Genomic DNA, 19,175 nt, shown 5'->3' on the forward strand with positions numbered 1-19,175 from the left:
ATCATCAAATAAAATACATTAGACTTGTACTTTCTTTGTTAGTTGGTTTTTTGTTTTTTTTTTTTTAAGATACATCATTTGCAAAAAAAAAAGAAAAAACACATTCAGTTTTTAGAGCTAAGAGAAATCGTAGTAGAAAAAAGAGGACTCATGTGATATGAGAGAGCTAGAGAGAGCTAATAACCTAAAAGGAAAAGGATGCATCTAATTTGAAACTTCCTTATTTAGAATTGATACATTTATAAAGAATCAGAGGAAGTTTATGATATACATGCATAAAGAATGTGACTTGGGGCCTATTCTCATACGATTATTTTCAGTTTCAGTTCATTTATGTTCTGTTCAATTCAGTTCAGCTCAGCTCTAATAAGTTCAGTTCATTTCAATTTAGCACCTAATTTCCTTCTCTTATAAAATATTCATTTCATTTCAGTTCTGCTCAGTTCAGTTAATGAGATCAGACCCTTACTTTTTCACCTTGGTTCTCATGTTATGATTACTAAAGTAATATGGAGTATTGTGTCACAAAACCATCACTCAAAACATGTTAGACTTTTGTGTGAAGTATAACCATACAAAATGTTTATGTGAAGTAAAGATGGCACTGGGGCGGGCCGGTCCGAAGAACGCAGCACGAAAAAAGCACGGCACGGCTCGGGCACGAAAAAAGCACAACACAATACTATGCATGTGGATCATGGGCTGCCTTTATGTGGGAGAAGCACGATAAGGCACGACACGACCAGGCTGGCACGTCAAAGCATGTTAAAATCAATGCAATTTTGCTTAGGCACGCAAGCTCGGCACGGCCCAACACGATGGCAAATGAGTCTGGACCGTGCACGGGCCAACCTTTTGAAAACTTTGGCCCGGCACGGCACGAAACTCATGGGCCAAGCCTAACTAACCCCAAAGCACGTGGTTTGGCACGACCCGGCACGACCTAGAGCCATCTTTATTGTGAAGCTTTGGAAGCATACGCATAAGGAACATGACCTACCATGTTTTGGAAAAAAAAATGACATATCTCTACCCTTTCGAAAACCAGAACATGTGTTACCGTTCCAATACTACATTATAGTGATGGTTTTGCCCTTGTTTTTTTTTGTTTCCTTAACTTAATCTTATTTCCCTTGTTGATTGAACAATAGATTTGTCCACACACCTAAATAATGTTTTGGAATAAAATCACTTTTGGCTTACAGTGATTTATAAAATAGTATGAAATATTGTATTACCAGGATCACTACACAATACACATGTCAACTAAGACGTGTGCAAATGCACAAAGGATTACTATGATTTACACACGCTTTTCCTTTTAAAATTTATTACAATTGAAATTAAGAATGCATTTTCTATTTATTCACGAGCCTAAAAAAAATTATGTTCACAAGCCTTAATATAATTTAGAAATTGGAATGAATTGTCTTATGATTTCAAATTATTTGAAACGTGAACTGAGTATCGTGTTATATATCCTGAACATGACTAAGTTTTTACAGCGGTTTTGGGGTGATAATTATTAATAGTAATATGGAGTGTCGTGCCTCGAGAACCAACGTCGATAACACATTAGATGTGTGTGAAGTATACACATCAAGAACATGACTTTGATTTTGACCTCAGTTCTTAGGTGATAATTATTTAAGTAATATGAAGTTTCTTGTCGCAAGAGCCATTATACATAACACGTTAGACTTGCATGTGAAATATATGCATTAAGAAGTGACCAGTTATGGTTTAGTAAAAAGGTGACATATTCTGTCAAAAAAAAAAAAGTGACATTTAAGATTAAGACTAAGTGAACAATTTTTTCAGGCTCCTTAGTACTCCCTCCGTCCCAAAAAGAACGACCCATTTGGCCAAAACTTTGTCCCAAAAAGAATGACCCATTTGCATTAAACACCACCAATTTGCAATTATATTTGTGCAAAATTAGCTTCCCCATATAAAATTTCATTTTCCATGTTATTTTATTACTTCCTCTCTCTATTTTTTTTACAAACCCCATGTAAATTTATCTTTCCAATATACTTTTACTTCTTTTTACTTAACTTCCTTAATACCCGCGTAATCAACCCAAATGGGTCGTTCTTTTTGGGACGGAGGGAGTAATAAATAGGAGTGAAACTTTTTTTAAATTATAGAATTTTGTAAATTAGTATGAAATACTATGTTAACTTGTGTGTAAATGGTTTTCAAAAAAAAAAAAAAAACTTGTGTGTAAATGAACAATATTATTGTGTGATATATGCTTTTGATAAAACATGACATTTATTCACGAGTCTTAATACAATTTGGACTGAAAAAACAATGCATGGTTCGTGCAGGCGGATGCACGATCCACATGGTGCATCTCTTCCAAAAAAAAGCGGAAAGAACATTGCATAGAAATATAAAGAACATTTAGTTTAAGTGAAAAGAACATATTATAGAATTGTAAAGAACATTGTATAGAAATGTAAAGAACACTCCGTTAAAGTGCAAAGAACATGTTATAAAATTGTAAAGAACATAACGTGCAATTAAATAATGTTCTTTATCTTCATGTTCTTTGATTGTCAGAATAATGTACTTTTATTTGTGACATATGTTAATTGTTTAATTTGAAATGTTCTTTGAATTTTGTCTTTAGATTATGGTGGTTGAATAAAAATAATGTTCATTACATTATATTATCATTAAAGGTGATAAAAAATTCGGGTCGGGCTGGGCTATAACATAATATCTCGTGTCCAAAAAACCAGAAAAATGTAGTGGGTTTTTCGGCTTTTTTTCGGGCTGAGTTTGGATTTTTTAACTAAAAATGCATTTTTAGGCTTGTCTAACCCGCCCTATTTTCGGGTTGAATCGGGTCGGGTCGGGTTTGGTCGGGCCGAAGTTGATCACCTCTAATTATCATGTTTTCAATTAATATTACGGATGTTCTTTAGATATATATATAAAGAACGTGAAGTTGGATGTTTTTTTTACAAAATAGGTATAGGTTCTTGATAAAACAACTATATGTTCTTACAATACAGCTCTAATTTGGATTTTCGGCTTTTTTTCGGGCCGAGTTTGGATTTTTTAACTAAAAATGCATTTTTAGGCTCGTCTAAACCCGCCCTATTTTCGGGTTGGATCGGGCTGAGCAGGGTAGGGTCGGGCCGAAGTTGACCACCTCTAATTATCATGTTTTTAATTAATATTACGGATGTTCTTTAGATATATATAAAGAACATGAAGTTGGATGTTTTTTTTTACAAAATAGGTATATGTTCTTTATAAAACAACTATATGTTCATTACAATACAACTATATGTGATGTTCTTTATCAAAAAGCTATATGTTCTTTACAAAACAAATGTATGTTCTTTACTGAACAACGGAATGTTCATTCCGCGTTTTTAAAGAGAAAACGGATGCACGGAGCATCGTGCATCCGCCTCCATAGAAAAAATTTCACTGAAAAAATTTGCCATGCTTTGAAAAAATGTAAACTTTCTATTATATTGCAATGCTTACACCTTAATACTACGAAGTGTATTGCAATGCAATTTCTATGTTTAAAGTGCTATAGATTATTAGGATAATTTGCCTTATGATTAGAGCTAAAAACTCAGGTCAATTGGTCTTCAAACAACCTTTACATTATGCTAAAATAGAAATCAAAATTTATATGAAACAGAATTTGATTACATGAATCATTTATTTCCCTGGTGAAAGAGAGGTCAAGCACCAAAAACAATATGTATACATAATCAACCCCCGCCACCCAAAAAAAAAAAGTTTCAGCAACTAGTTTTCTTCTCAAGCTAAGCCATTCCGTAAATTAAATCAAGAAGCGAATAAATTGCACATGAGCAGGATGAAAATCTATGTAACTGTACAAAACCTCTGGCACCAGCAGAAACCTATGAACAAACACGGCAACAAAAGTTTCCGATCTGCAAAAACAACCACTGAATTGGGTTCAAATATTCATCTTCTGCTGGTTCTGCTGCTGCTGGAGGTACAGGCATTTCATGAGGTAAATGCCGATGAAATGCATCAACTGCAGCAGCAACACCATCTTCATTCTCTATCAGCTTAGCAAGCTCCATCACCCGTGTTTTGACCTGAAACATTACATTGTGAAGTTAATTTGTATCACCAACTTTAGGCGAGAAACCAGAATATTAACCCCCAGTAATTGCGTATCATCCCGCAATTCTATTATGTTTATTTTTTCCAGCAGTAGAAAGAAAAACTTCAGCCCAACTTCAGTATGTAGTAGCTTAATGCAAGACAGAAATACATATCATACATATTTATACATACACCAATATCCTAATGTCATATTTCTTCCCCAGTGTTTAATTTCTTCATAAGTACTCTCCAAGCAGAACAGTTCACATAATGTCAATCGCAAAATATATTATCCTAGAAGGCTCATGATGTCAGGTCCACAGAGAGCCTTTAAATCAAAGACATCTCCACCTCAAATAACATATGCCATTCAATACAAGAGAGCTTGCTTGAACATGGCTTGTATCTATTCTACGTTCAAATACAAAATTGCAATCAGAAATGTATAGATCAGGTAAGTGGGAAAAACAGCAACTGACTTACTGACGCATATAGTTAAAAATACATGGCTTGTATCCATTCTACGTTGAAATACAAAATTGCAATCGGAAATGTATAGATCAGGTAAGTGGGAAAAACGGCAACTGACGCATATAGTTAAAAATGAAAAGTACCTCAGGTTGGAGCATAAATCGTATAGCACTTGACAGAGCGTCGATGCTGAGCTGAGCAATAGGAATTGGTTCAGGTCCCAAACCTTTCTGATGAATTCTATCACCCCAAAAGAACTGATCGCCAAAAAATGGTACTACAGTTGTTGGGCACTGCAAAAAATAACATAGGCAGTCAAATTACTTTCTCAACTACATCGGGGTTGTAGCATATGAAAATATACGTCTTCAGCATCAAATTCTGACTGCCAAAAGGCAAACAGCAGAAGCTATACATTGCTGATTATTATATCCAGAATATTACAAGTATTACTTAAGCAATTAGATAACCAGCCCGATAAGAGTGGGCTGAATATATGATTCAATAGTCTTTAATGTCACTGAAAGATGGAAAACGAAGGATTTAGAACGCAGGCAAGTTCAGCTTTTCCCAAGGGTGCATGAAGCAAGTGAATTTTAGGCATGGATACCATAAGATATTCACATGTTCCAGAAATGAGCAACGAACAAGCTGAAAAACTTACACCAGCTCTTAGTCCAGTGGCTGTAGTTCCAGCACCACCATGATGAACCTGTTTATTTGTGGAAAACAATTGAATTAGCGTTAATTCACTGAGAGCATAAGGCACGCTATTTATTATATCCATATACAATAATATTGCATATGACGTAACATAAACTGAACGGTGAACAGCTATTTTCAACCACAGCCATTGAAGGTCACAATCCAAGTTGGTAAACCTTAATTCAAATTGGAACAAGAAGCTTCATATTATATCCATGAAGCTAGATTTCAATCTTTTTTCCCAAAATACAAATCCAGACATGATACAAGCAACTAGCATGAGAATTAGTCTAACTCACCACGGCAGAACATTGAGGAAAAAGCCAATCATGGGGGCAGTTCTCAAGAAGGAAGATATGATCCGGAATTTCTGAAACTGCATGACACAGACTATCATTTAGATGAATAATAGATCAGATATAAAATTAAGGCTTGGAGGTTAATTATCTTTCTTATTTAGTTTTCTTATGTGTCCTGGACGGGGAAAGAACCGTTACCAATTTATTTTTAATGCCAATTCTGCCCATGAAGTCTTGACTTTTGAGTGCTAAGTGCTGATGGATGAGAACCAAGCCAAAAAATATGAACTCTCACTCATGTTGCACTAGAAAGGTTTAGGGCTAGCATTATATAGCAAGACTATAAAAAGCCTTTAGTAGATAAGGAAAAAACTTGCAGAAAGCTATAGAAGAAATCAAGAAATGGAGTTATTACAAAAAACATCATTTTCGAGCATGTTCTGGGGAATAAAGGGATGTTGGATAACCATGAAGTTGTTAGCTTAATGCAAGTCCAATATATTCAATGTGCTTCACCACTTCTTTCCTTAATTCAATTATATTCTTGCTCTGAGTCTTTGTAAATGTTGTTGCATTGCTTGGGACCATTTGTTGTATCACTTTGTACTTTATTAGTGAAGTATTGTGCATTTTACTGGCTTACAGAGCCACAGCAGATGTTCTAATTTTGTGTTTCCTCCCCCATTATTGTGGAATTTGAAAATTGTAAGCTTTCCTTAATCCATAAGGTTAATGGAATCGATCTCTTATTTGAACATTAACACCAGAGTTATAATCACTCTCTTATTTGAACATTAACACCAGAGTTATAATCACTCTCTTATTTGAACATTAACACCAGAGTTGTATATTCATGAAGCCTGGATCTGTTAGACTACTTGAGATACAGCTAGAACAAGTCTTATAAGATTTCCACAAGCACCGACTTCTAGAGGAAAGGCAGCAGTGCCAACAGAGAAGCAGAAGAAGACAAAGAAGGAGCAGCAGCAGAAAATAATAGAAGCAAGTGGTGAACACTGACAATAGGCAGGGGCAGGGCTGATTGACAATAGAAATCATATTGTGGTGAAGAGAGCCAGAAAGGGTAGCAGCCAAGATGACACTTTCAACTATTTTCTCTTGGGCATGATCTATGGGAAGACTTTCAGGTTACATATTTATCTAATCCACTAGCAAGTCTAATAGTCAGTTCTAAATCTATGCGCCTCCAACCCCATTCAACCTATGGGAAGACATTCAGGTTACAAAAAGATAATAAAGTAGTCATAATTTTAACGAGTTTTTCATTTATATTACAAAGCCGCAAAATAATGGAAAGACAGTTATGATAATTGCAGACAGAAATGATCAATTGACAAGGAAAGGTGGCCAGGAAATGAACACTTACAAATACCAAGGTCTCCCCAGCCACGATCGAGTATTCCACGTTGTCCAGTATCTTTTAATGCTTCCAATATGATACTGGTCGTTTTGCTGGGATCTTCAAGAGGCTATACATGATAAAATCATGAGTAAGAACACAGCAAGAACTCCTAAAGACAAAGTGGTTTAGGGTAAGAAGTAAAACTACGGAGTAATATATTATCAAGCAATCCATAGTGCTTCTTGTTCTTACTTAAATTAAGTAGGGAGCTTCTTTTATTTTTTTAAATCCTTAAATTTGGTGGGATTTTGGCTATCCAAATCCAACAGAGTACAGCAGCTGTAGAAGGCTGGAAGTTTTCAATCAATAAAGAAAGTAAAGTACGAATATAAATGATAAAACCTAGAGGGTCCAGCTTTCACATGACAGAGAGGAACATCAACAACCAAGGGAAAAAAATCACAGATGAAGCTGCAAAAGTGGCTTTTGTAACGAATGAATGGAACAGATTGCAGCCTCCACAATGTGATTTTTTTATATTTTTTAAATGAACACATTAATGGATTTTAGCCTTATTTTTGCTTTTTTAAATTTTAAGAAGTATTCTTTTAACACAATACAAACCAACCTACAACACTCCCTTTGTCCCAGATTACTCACATCATTTTGACTTTTTACACTATTCACATACACCACCTAGAACATCTTTTTATGCTAATGAGAGATATGAAAACAAATACTAATATGTAGATGGTGTTGGGTTCATTTAATGTATATATTCAAAATATTATTCGTTTCATAATTTTATTACTGCAATTGATAATTATAGATCTTAATAGTCAAAGTTTTGAATTGGCAACATGTCCAATCAAAGTGATGCAAGTAATATTGAAAAAAGGGGAAAATACAACAGGATTGTATATTTGGCTAATGAATAACTTGAACTTTAAATGCTCCAAACTTTATTATTACTCCATACACCTTTTTTGTATGCACCATTAGTGTTCAACTGTTAATATTCACCATTACAGACGTGTCATGAAGGATGTGATTTTTATTGCGGCATTATATAACGGCATTTTGAAAAGTGGCAAGTTTTACATAACTGTTAGTGTTCATAGAAGGATTAAGGTGGTCTTACCATACTCCCAAATCCAATATAGATGGGTCTCTGCCCTTTCTTTATCCACTCAACAAATGCTCCCTTCGGTTGATACTTAGAACCAAGATTTAAGAAACAATAACCAACAACATCAACCAAGGGACCCCAATCTGTAAAACATATGTACATTAGAGATCTAAAAGTAAGAAGTCCAACCAACAGAGAAAACAATAAACAACATTAAGCAGATATCTTGTCATTGCACCAATGGCTTGAATATGACATGGTTATTAATCAATACAGTTACCTTTTGGTTTTGGAACAACATGAGGACTCCACATGTATCCTGTAGGCAAATGAGATATAGATCCATGGTACATGCTAAAGTATGCAATAGGAGGAAGTTTCAGCTTCCTTTTCCTGAAGTCATTGATATAGCTCCTTATGCCCCACCATATCAGCAAGTCAACAATTATGTATGACAACTGTTCAGGAGGTGCAAACAAAAAAAAATGTTAGAGAAAACGAGTTGGGGTAAGAGAGGGCCAGGAAATATACCAATTACAGTAACATACCCAGTTACCATAGCTTTGTGGTACACGAGCCAGTGGATGTGGGAACTCATATGTTGGCCTGCCTATTATAAAGAAGTGTAAGGAGAAATTATAACATATTACAATTTTTCAGGAGCACATGAAAAATTGCTACTCCCTCCTTCCACAATTAATAGTCTTCTTTCTCTTTTGCAAAAGTTTTAGAAAGCTAAAAGAAATGTGGGGTTCAATTAATTAATGCTGAATATATAAAATAAGATAGTGGAGTTTGGTTGAATAAAAGTAACTATAAATAAGATGGGGGGGCTTGGTAGGTTATATATGAATAAAAACAAAATAGATAAATGTGAAATGGGACTTTTATTTAGGGACAAGGTTTTTTGGTTGAAATGGAACTTTTATCTAGGGACAGAGGTAGTGATTAGTAATGATATGAAGATATTTCATTTTTCAGGTAAAAGTAAACATGTTCACAAAGAAGTATTGACAGACTTCCTCAAGTAGTGAACTGCATATGCATGTCGATATTAGTAAAATCCCTAAATCCCTTTTAACACATGCCTCAATATGCTACATCAAAAAATTGATCTGGAGTTCAAATATAAGGATGTGCCCAAGAAGATTCTTGTGCTCATTTCCAAAAAGTGCAACAAGAAGCCTGTAAAGAAAGCATTGCCCATTTTTTCAAACCCAGCTGATTTTGCTAAATTACCCACATTAATAGCTGCTAGAAATATCTGCCTTACCAAGTGTCCTGAATTACCTATTTCAAAGCTGTTTTGACACATGGAACCAGAAATTTTCAAATTTGGCTTGGGCTTAAAGGACAAGGTAGATCCGATGTATGATCTTAATGTATTCAGTTTTTATATGATCTTTCAAATTAGCTATAGATTACTCGGACTAAGTATAGAGCAAACTTTTGGTGGATTTAAAATTTCTTCTCCCTTTTTTACAGTATTACATCTTCAAGCAGATGCTAAAATACAGACAGCATGCATCGACACTTTACAAAAATATAAGTTCCAAATTCATGGTTTTGGGTCTATCTTGGCCTCCCCCTCCCCCCCTCCCCCCCCCCCCCCCCCTCCCCCATTGACTACTCCAAGAAACCCACTAGTGGCGCAGAGACAATGTACATCCGATTTAATAAGATAATACAGGTGAAGTGTGAAAACTTACGTCCATGGCATTGTGAAGAATATGTGTAGAGGTACACCAAGAGCTTCTGCAGCATGCACATGCCCTGCAATATATATCAACTTATTATTAGACTACCTTATAAGAGAAATAAAGAAAATGATCAAAAGTGCCTATCAGACAACAAATGAACCCTGTTATGACAAATTGACAAATGCTCACAATGCATAGACAGCTTCAAGATATGTATACAACCAACTCTTTCAGGTACACTTTTGCTCACATTCAATTATAGACTATGTTGCTCAAAGCAGTTGAGCAGTTAATCAGTTGATGTATTTTCCTATATAATATATCATCTATCTTTTATGTTATGCATGTTAAGAATAAAGTTTTATTACAAAGGTTCACTAGTTACCACTGGCTAGTAAACTAGTACTCCCTCGGTCCCCTTTTGATCAGTGGCGGAACCAGAAAATTTATATAGAGGGGACCATAATTATAAATTTTAGTTATATTTCCTACCAAAAATAAAAAGTTCATATGCATTGCTAGGAAACATGAAAATAAAAAAGAAAGATAAGAACATGAAGACTTAATGAATTAAAGATGTAAATGTTCTTTGCAAGGATCGAACACAGCTCAGCAAAAAAGTTCTACACTAATTGAACCCCAAAGAAACCAACTTTGCCAAGTTTACCACTACATTTTATTCAACAATTAATAAACTTTACCATTTACAGGGGTGGCCATGGCTACCCCCAGCCACCCCCTAATTCCGCCACTGCTTTTGATAGTCCCTTATGGGCATTTTTCACGGGAATTAATAAACACAAATAAGAATAGTTAAAGTACAGTGAAAAAGTAAATTGACATTGGGTATGCAAAAAAAAAAAAGAGAGGGAGAAAGTAATAAAAGTACATGAGAAAACAAAATTTACATGGGAAAGTTAAACTTGCACAAATATTGTTGCAAATTGGAGGGAATTTTGGTAAAAATTTAATATTAATGGTTGTTGGAAAAAATAAATGGGGTGAACATTTTGGGACTAAAATGTGTCCATAAGGGACTATCAAAAGGGGACGGAGGGAGTAGTATTTTATTGATATTTCATCCTTATAAGTGACAACTAAGATTGCACTAAATACTTTAAAGTAACAACAATAAAAAATTAAAAATTAAAAAAAAAAACGTCAATTGGATAGAAAATATAGAACGGAGGAGCACAAATATCTAAGCAAAGTTCAAGACCATGTTATGTGGTTCCAAAATTTTAAAACAATGTTGGTATCAGTTGCAAGTCTAGCAACCACTATAAAGAAGTTATAAAGGTATATATCTCTGATCCAACCACAACCCTGAAATAATAAAATATCACAGAAGGATTTGAGACATTTACGATAGAAAGCTATTATCAAACTCCAGCAATAACTTGATAATTGGGAACATCACATTCATATATGATACGTCAACACTCATTTTTCAAGCCTGTCATGACTCATGAGCTTACCATAAGCAGGAGGATTAGCAATGATTGCTTGAGCTCTAAAAGGCATGCTAGTCTCTGTATCTGGTTCTGTACATGCAGGAAGAAGTGATTCTATTATAGCCTTCAATTGCTTCCGTTGAATTGAAATTTCTCCTGGGGCAGAGGGAATAAGCCCCTTATTTCTTGCCATATCTGATTCCCGGAAAGCAATGGAAAAAAGCTATCTCAGTGGTCTAAAAGATTTAGATGCAACAAAAACAAGCTACCATGTAACAAATGGGCGTGATAATAAATGACGAGCTACAGCATCTATGCAATGCCAACAAAATTTCTAACTATTTTCTAAGGGCTTGTTTGGCATTGTTTTTTGTTTTTAGTTTCCAGTTTTTTTTAAAACTAAAAACCAAAAACAGAAAACAAGAAAAAGGTGTTTTCACTTTTCTGTTGTCAGTTTTCAAAATTATCATGATTTTAATAAGTTTAGCTAATTTTTGATTCATTATATGATATATATCATATGATTTTAAAAAACAAAAACCAAAAAACAGAAAACCACAGTGATACCAAACGAACCCTAAACAAATAGTTATGTGTAGAGTCATGCAACGTTGATGTAGAAACAATTTGTATAATTGTTTATAGACCACAAAATCAAAGTATAGTATTCAATTTTATTAAAAACATTATTCATAAGAAATTGGAAAAATTGTATGATTTGGTAATTGTTGAAAGGCCATGCGGAATGCAGACATAGGCTAAGGCTACAATTTCTTCTTTAGTCAAAAAGTCACTATTGTCTATACTCAGTACCTGCAAATAGTGGAAGTCTAGTAATACCTCAAAGTCATGATACTTCCCATTCCACGAATGTTTGACACAATCACAGATCACAGAGCAAAAAAATAAACCATTATAATTTTTGTAAAAAACTAACAACAATATCAAATGGAAATTAGTATAGTTTTGAAAACATTCAAGATTATCAGTGTTGACAATAGTGTCAAACAATAGAGGATGTCTAGCATGCATTAATTCTCCAATCACAGGTAAAACCCAGAGACCATTTGAAACTCGCTGATATGCAAAACACCACATTGCTTACAAACCACAATTATAATGAGGCAAGAACATGAAAAGTGAACTATTTGGATTGAAAAAAAATATATATTGAGCTTTAGACAAGCTAGTCTCTGTTATAATCAATCTGACTTTAGCCATGGCTCACATGTATAATCTGGTACCATGGTCATATGGATCAGTAAGCTATAATGGATGTATAAAACAAATATTAATAGAGCTATTGACTTTTGGTCTTTTGCAATCAATACAAACAAAATCAAGGTCAATCTTTAATTCTTTACGATAGCTATTCCTAGTCGATGCTCAGCTCACAAAATAACTCACGGAGGCCAACTGTAAAACAGTAATCAGCAGATAAAGCTATAAGGGGGTAGATGATAAAGCTAATGAAGCAGAAAGAAAGTTAAAAAAAAAAAAAGAAGAATAAAAGATCTGAGACAACTTACATCCTGCCAGAACTCGAGGATCACCACCTAAGGGATAGAATTCAACACCAGCAGATTTGACAAAATCTCTAAAGTTGGCATGCGTAGCCAATCGAACACGATGACCAAATTCCTGCACGTAGAATAGATGAACTTTTAGCCCCGTAAATTTGCAAAAGACTTACAAGAAAGACCCACATTAACAAGGAAAACAATGCACGAAGATATGCGACAAAATTTAGTAACGGCACACTTAGTCTCTCTTGACAAAACACAATACCAATATAGTTACTAATATAGCCAACTATGATCAAAGTGAGCAATTTCAGCAAAGGCGTAATTCTGCAAGCTTTAAAGCAGCATGAATAAGTGCAAATCAAGAGAAGAAAAAGGTATATTTCTCACATCTCATTGTCAGTGAAGGGTTCTAGGATAAAAATACTCAATTACTCACACAGGTAATCCAAAATAATCATGTCACATAAGTATGTAATGTTGGATATTCATGCAACACTCCAAACACTCCCCCAACTCCTAGCCAAATAAAATTCTAGCAGTATGAAGCAGTCAGTTTCACAAAGTTCTGACTAGTCCTCCATCCCTCGTTGATCGCACGCAGAAACTTAATTTTCACCAGAAGGGCGGAAGTTAGTTTGAGGTGCAAACAAGTTAACTAGTTAAAGGTCACTCCAAACATTACTTCCAACCCACACACACACACAACAAAATTCCCTTTCAGATGTACGAAAGTTCATTGTTGGTACATTTTGTAAGCTAAAAGCATGATCATCAACAATCAGTTAAAAGAGCATCTAACAAAAAAGAGACAAATTTGATTAAAGCTTGTGAGCCTGCCTGAAGTCGCTTTGCCATAGCTAGAAAAGGTTGAACATCTCCTCTTGTCCCAACAACAAGAAGGGCAATTTGCAATCTTGGTACAGATTTATTGTGATTAGGAACAATTTCATCAGCAGGAAGAGAAGCACTTTCAACAGAATGAAGCTCCAAAAGCTCAGAAGTTACAGACGAATTTCTAGATAAATCCACCTCCACAGTTCCATCATTCTGTATTTTGACTAAGTTTGCAATAAGCTTTTCCTGAGATTAACAAGAACAATAAACATCATCAATGATACAGCAACTCCATGCAATCTGTACGCCTGAAAGCTACTAGCAGAGGAAAATTTACAATGAGTTTTGACTTCTTTAAGGTACAATGAATGTAAACTTAAGAAAGCAGGACTCTTTTAAAAGTAGCAAATAAATCAACATAATACCCATCAGCTCATTACCAGAAAAAATAAAATAAATAAATATCTCATAGTGCCTGCAGGCTGCATCTGACAAAGAAATAAATGGTATAAAGACATAATTTATTATTTAAGGGGATAAGGTCTTTACTATCTCAAAGCCCTTGAGTCAATAACTAGTCAATCGGAATAAAAATGATAACTTTCTGAAACAAATTCCTGGAAATTGACATATTCCAATTTAATAAATAATAACCTTTGATGATAATCTCAGTTTAAATACAACTACTTTTGATATTTGTTCCACTTGGACATTTTACATCAACAGAGTTGATTCTTCCATAAAACCTCAATGATGAAGACACCTCGTTGTACCTTGTACGTTTAGTAAATTTAGAAAAACAATAATTATTAAATCAGGTACATTGATTTCAATGAGCCTACCGTCCCTGTACATTTTGACAACATTGATCATTAGCCAATTCTAGCTATAAAACACATTGTCACTAAATGAATAGAAACAGATGCTAAGTTTAGGTTTGAAAAGACACCAGTAGCAGATATATTCAACTTATATTACCTTATCACGCTGTGATAGTCTATCCAATCTCATATCATGTCTTCTGCTATCCTGATGACTCTTAGACTTGCTCATTATGATGTCTGTTTTATCAACCAATAAACTTTTATGGGCTTCAATACCACCTGAAGGTGCTGTAATACTGTGATCCAACACTGCCAGGAGAGATATTGAGCATTGTAAGAACATCAGTGCAGATATGAGTGAGATCACACTGCTTAAAGGTTAAAGGTTTTTATACTTTTATAATAACAAGTTATATAAATTTCAAAAGTATTTTTCAGGTATCCAACTCTGACTGCTGAACCACTGTTTTACAATGGCTAATAATACAAAAGACCACCGCCCACATTATGTACAAGTTTAAAAGCACATGGTCCTTGAAATACATGATAGCAACCTTGTAGGATTTTGAATGAGATTCATTTACGGTGTGTTTGGATTGAAGCAAATGGAGGGAAAAGAAGGGAAGAGAAATGGAGAGATTAGGCATCTTTCATTTGGATAACAAATGAGGGAGGAAGGGAATTGGAGGGGAGAGAACTGCAGGGATTAAATTGTAGGAAATTGATCCCTCCAACAACGGAGAGATTTGGAAGGAAAACCCACCATTCTTCCCTCCCTTCCCTTTTCCTCCTCTCCTCTTCTCCTCCCTCCCCTTCTTTTCCTTCCCCTTTCTCTATCCAAACACACTGTTAATGAAAGTAGAAAGCTCCAACAGCAGTGCCTCTTCACAAATTCCCAGATTGAACATCTATAGTTCATAATAACAGATACAGCAAATTTGACATTTGGACCTCAGGATACAAAGTCTAAGTATCTACAACACAGGTCAAGACGATTGACTAGCTAAGTACTATAATCAAATTACTAAAAACGGAGTTCAAGAATAAAAGAAGGAATTGAAAAGTTTAAGATAGAAATCTATAGAAGAATATATTCCAATACATTCCTTTATAAGAAAGATACAAGCCAGAAATTAACTTTTGTACATTCGATCTACTAAACTGAGGTACTGCGTAGCTATGGATCAAACTCCAACGAAAGTAAGACTTTTTTTTTTTGTTTTGTTAGGAAGGAAATTATTTTTACATAAGCTTCAATACAAAACCAAGACAGCTGCCTTGCAGAAAATAATATACCAAGCTCTGTAAGATAAATGAAAAACTGATTAAATCAAATTGAGATTTAAACGATTATTTATGTTTCATGTTATTGTTAGAATTAATAAACGATTCTTTGGGGAAGACCAATCATATAATATAGTCATTGTATCCGTTCTAGACTTTTTAGTACTTCTCACGATCATGAATAACCACAATATGTATATGAATGATATTATTTTTCACCTCTATCGGCTACAAGGTGAGGAACAGTGATTAGCCAACTACATGATATCCAAGACTCCTTCATAACACTAGAATTAGACATAAAGGGCATATTATAATGGATGTAACTGTCAATAACTTAATTATGCACTTGCTTTGTCTATACCCTTGAACAGGATGACCTCAACAATTTCTAGACTAAATACTAATTCAACTCTACAGCAAGATTCCGACTGAACTCGAATCTAGCTCCACAGCTATCATCTGACTAAACTCAAATTTAGCTCCACAAGTCCACAACATTATTCTCACTAAACTCGGACTTTCCAACCAAACTCGAACTTAGCACCATGGCATTATTATTATTCTGACTAAACTCGAACTCTCCTACAGTCCTACTAAACTCGAATTTAGCTCTACGAAAATATTCTGACTACACTCGAATTTAGACCACAACTATGCTCTAACTAAACTCGAAATTTGTGACTAAACTCGAATTTAGCTCCACATATAACATTATGACTAAAGTCGAACTTTCCAACTAAACTTGAATGTAGCTGCCTATCAACAAAACTTTCCAACTAAACTCGAATTTAGCAACACAACAAAGTTTAACAAAACAAAATGATCACAAAAGCAATAACTAGAAATATACCTCTTTTTGGAGAATTGGAATGAATTTCTGGAAGTGAAGATTGCCTCAAATAATGCACATGATCATCTTTCTTCACATCATCATTATTATGTAAGACTTCATTGTCTGCCTCGGAATCGGCAACAACTCGAATTTCATATTCCTCAACAATGCTAATTTCTTCCCCAATATCATATCTTTCTTCTAAATTACTTGCCTGATTATAACACCCTTTATTCTCCATTTCAATTATATCAAACACAATTACTCAAGCTATTACCCAAAAAAATAAAAATTATTGTAAAAATCTGATTCTAAAATTGCCCACAAAAATCAGAAGCAAACCCAAAAATTTAAATATCAAAAAATTGAAGAATTTAACCCAAAATCATAAATATAATTAAAACCCAATTCAACCAGAAAAATTCAATTGAATAAAATAAAATTAAAAAAAAAATTAATTAAACCAATCAAACATAAATCCCCTGAAACAGTAGATATGGCCAGAGTTTAAACCGCTAGTCAAAATCAAAGTATAAAAGACTATTAGGTGCAGCAACTTTTCTGCGTAAATTTAAATTTGCAACCCAAAAAAAAACAATCTTTAAAAAAAAAATTCCCAGAAAAGTGGGGGTTTTGAAGTGGGTTTTTTATAGAATTAATTACTCCATACTTTTATATGATTGAGAAGTTTAAACTGTATAGTTGTAGGCTAGTTTTAGCAATTGAATTATTTTTTTGTTTTATGCTGCAAATTGTAATTTACAGTAATTTTTTAACGAGAGAATTGGGGTGATGATAATTGGAGTAAAAGGAGAATAATGATTGGGGTATTCGTATTGGACATGCCAACGACCACGTTTGGGTAGCAGTGCCCGTGTGTTAACTTGTATGGAAATTATGACGATAATGTGCAATGCATATTGTAGGCCCACAATCAAGCTCCCCCCACCTCTTAGCTGTCAGATTTGGTGTGCAAGCCGGAATAGGTCTTGTCGGATTGAGTTTATAATGGATCAACACTTGAGAGTAGAGGGGCAAATAAGGGGATCCTCCTACTACCAGGCATATGTAAATAATAGGTTTGAACTTTACAAAATTGAGTTTGTAACGCGTCAACACTTGAAAGTAGATGGGTAAATAAGGAAATCCTCCCATTCCTAAGCATGTGTAAATGATAGGTTCGAATTTTACAGATTGTGTTCCCTCTCATCTCCACCTAGGAAGCTTGAAGTTTGGTTTAACGAATTTAGGATATGCTAATTCAATTTGTCAAGTTATATATGCAAATCGAAATCAAGAATAGGTCACATTGTGTTTGATCAAATCATTTTTTATAGCTCTAGATAGAAGCACTGGTGTAAACTTATTACTCTTTTTTTTCTGTTTAATTCTCTTTTTCCAATGTAAGACATGATAGTGTATTCAGCAAGGCTTTAAGGGTCTGTTCTCATACGTTTATTTTCAGTTCAGTTCAGCTCCTAATTTCTTTCTCTTATAAAATATTCAGTTCAGTTCAGCTAAATTCAGTTCAGTTCAGCTCCTAATTTCTTTCTCTTATAAAATATTCAGTTCAGTTCAGCTAAATTCAGTTCAGTTCAGCTGATTTCAGTCTATTAGAACAGACCCTTACTGCCTTTGACAAGGTTGTAGGTCTTATACATCTTTTTCTAATACTTCCGCACAACCTGCCTCTCTATTACTATTCTCCATTCAATTTCACTCCAAAAATGTATGGAAAAAGTTTGATTAAATTCCAATCTTCTCTTGAATGGAAATAGTTGATTGATAATTTTCTTCCCTTTTCCAATATTTTTTTTACCCAAATTCTTATCGATATGCACTTGCCAAAAACATCTCTTAATTCAATTTTCAACAAATTTATATCTTCCCCCTTCAATTTCTGTGGGATTTGTTTCATGGCAATATTGCATTTTCTATGTAGAACCCTCCCTTCATGCTAGACCTGGCAAATGGGTCATTCACGTCGGGTCAATTTCAGGTCGAGTACGGGTTGAGCCGGGGTCATTTCGAGTTTTTGGTATGATTGGGATCATGTATCGGGTGAGTTCAGGTTGAGTCATTTCTTGTGAAACCATTTTCGGGTCAAGGAAGTTCAGGCCATATTCGAGTCAGGTCAAGTCAATAATTTTATATTTTGTTATTGTTATAGTAAGAATTATCAATTCGGTTTATGAGCTTAGCTACAGTTGAAAAACAATTTGAGTTATATTTGGCACCTGACATTTTTAGTTCAATTATAAAGTAATTTTAGCTCGAGATATTTCGGATACCGGGCCTGTTCATGTCAATTTCCGGCATCGGGTTTGTTCGGGTCAAACACTTCGGGTCAATTTCAGATCGAGTGAACTTTGGGTCGGGTTTGTTCCGATGTCAAGCCAGGATTGGGTCAACTCTATTTTTGAGTCAAGTATGGGTTGAGTTGAGTCATTTCGGGTCAATATCGGATCATGGATCTGGTTCAGAATTGGCAGGTCTACTTCACGCCCTCCAGAAGTCCATATCTTAACAAATTTACTTCATTCTTTTTATTAATTTGACCGCCATATGTTTTTTTTTAGATACTATTGGTGAATAATGGTGATTGTGTATTACAGGGTCACACAGAATGTGGAATGCC

The 19,175-nt window shown here is 34.6% G+C and overlaps 1 protein-coding gene across 1 annotated transcript; it reads right to left on the reverse strand.

Moving 5' to 3' along the window:
* Positions 1–3,619: 3,619 nt before the first annotated feature.
* Positions 3,620–17,374, reverse strand: LOC145639135 (sterol 3-beta-glucosyltransferase UGT80B1-like). Its single transcript, XM_081690301.1, has 14 exons — positions 16,556–17,374; positions 14,573–14,727; positions 13,598–13,840; positions 12,764–12,875; positions 11,259–11,429; positions 9,790–9,853; positions 8,629–8,686; positions 8,361–8,538; positions 8,093–8,223; positions 6,976–7,078; positions 5,589–5,665; positions 5,249–5,296; positions 4,728–4,877; positions 3,620–4,103 (listed from the first exon to the last, which is right to left on the reverse strand). The coding sequence occupies exons 1-14, from the start codon at positions 16,776–16,778 to the stop codon at positions 3,900–3,902; spliced, it is 1,917 nt and encodes a 638-aa protein (XP_081546427.1). The 5' UTR covers positions 16,779–17,374; the 3' UTR covers positions 3,620–3,899.
* Positions 17,375–19,175: the final 1,801 nt, after the last annotated feature.

This window comes from Chenopodium album, chromosome 7, assembly GCF_948465745.1.
Source record: "Chenopodium album chromosome 7, dcCheAlbu1.1, whole genome shotgun sequence".
Classification (NCBI taxonomy): Eukaryota; Viridiplantae; Streptophyta; class Magnoliopsida; order Caryophyllales; family Amaranthaceae; genus Chenopodium; species Chenopodium album.

Excerpts from the sequence above, each read along its gene's own strand:
- LOC145639135 (XM_081690301.1), bottom strand. The coding sequence starts at position 16,778 with ATGGAGAATAAAGGGTGTTATAATCAGGCAAGTAATTTAGAAGAAAGA. Across the intron at positions 12,876-13,597 it reads CTATGGCAAAGCGACTTCAG|GAATTTGGTCATCGTGTTCG; the intron begins GCAGGCTCACAA and ends TTCTACGTGCAG. Across the intron at positions 11,430-12,763 it reads TCCTCGAGTTCTGGCAGGAT|ATATGGCAAGAAATAAGGGG; the intron begins GTAAGTTGTCTC and ends TCCGGGAATCAG.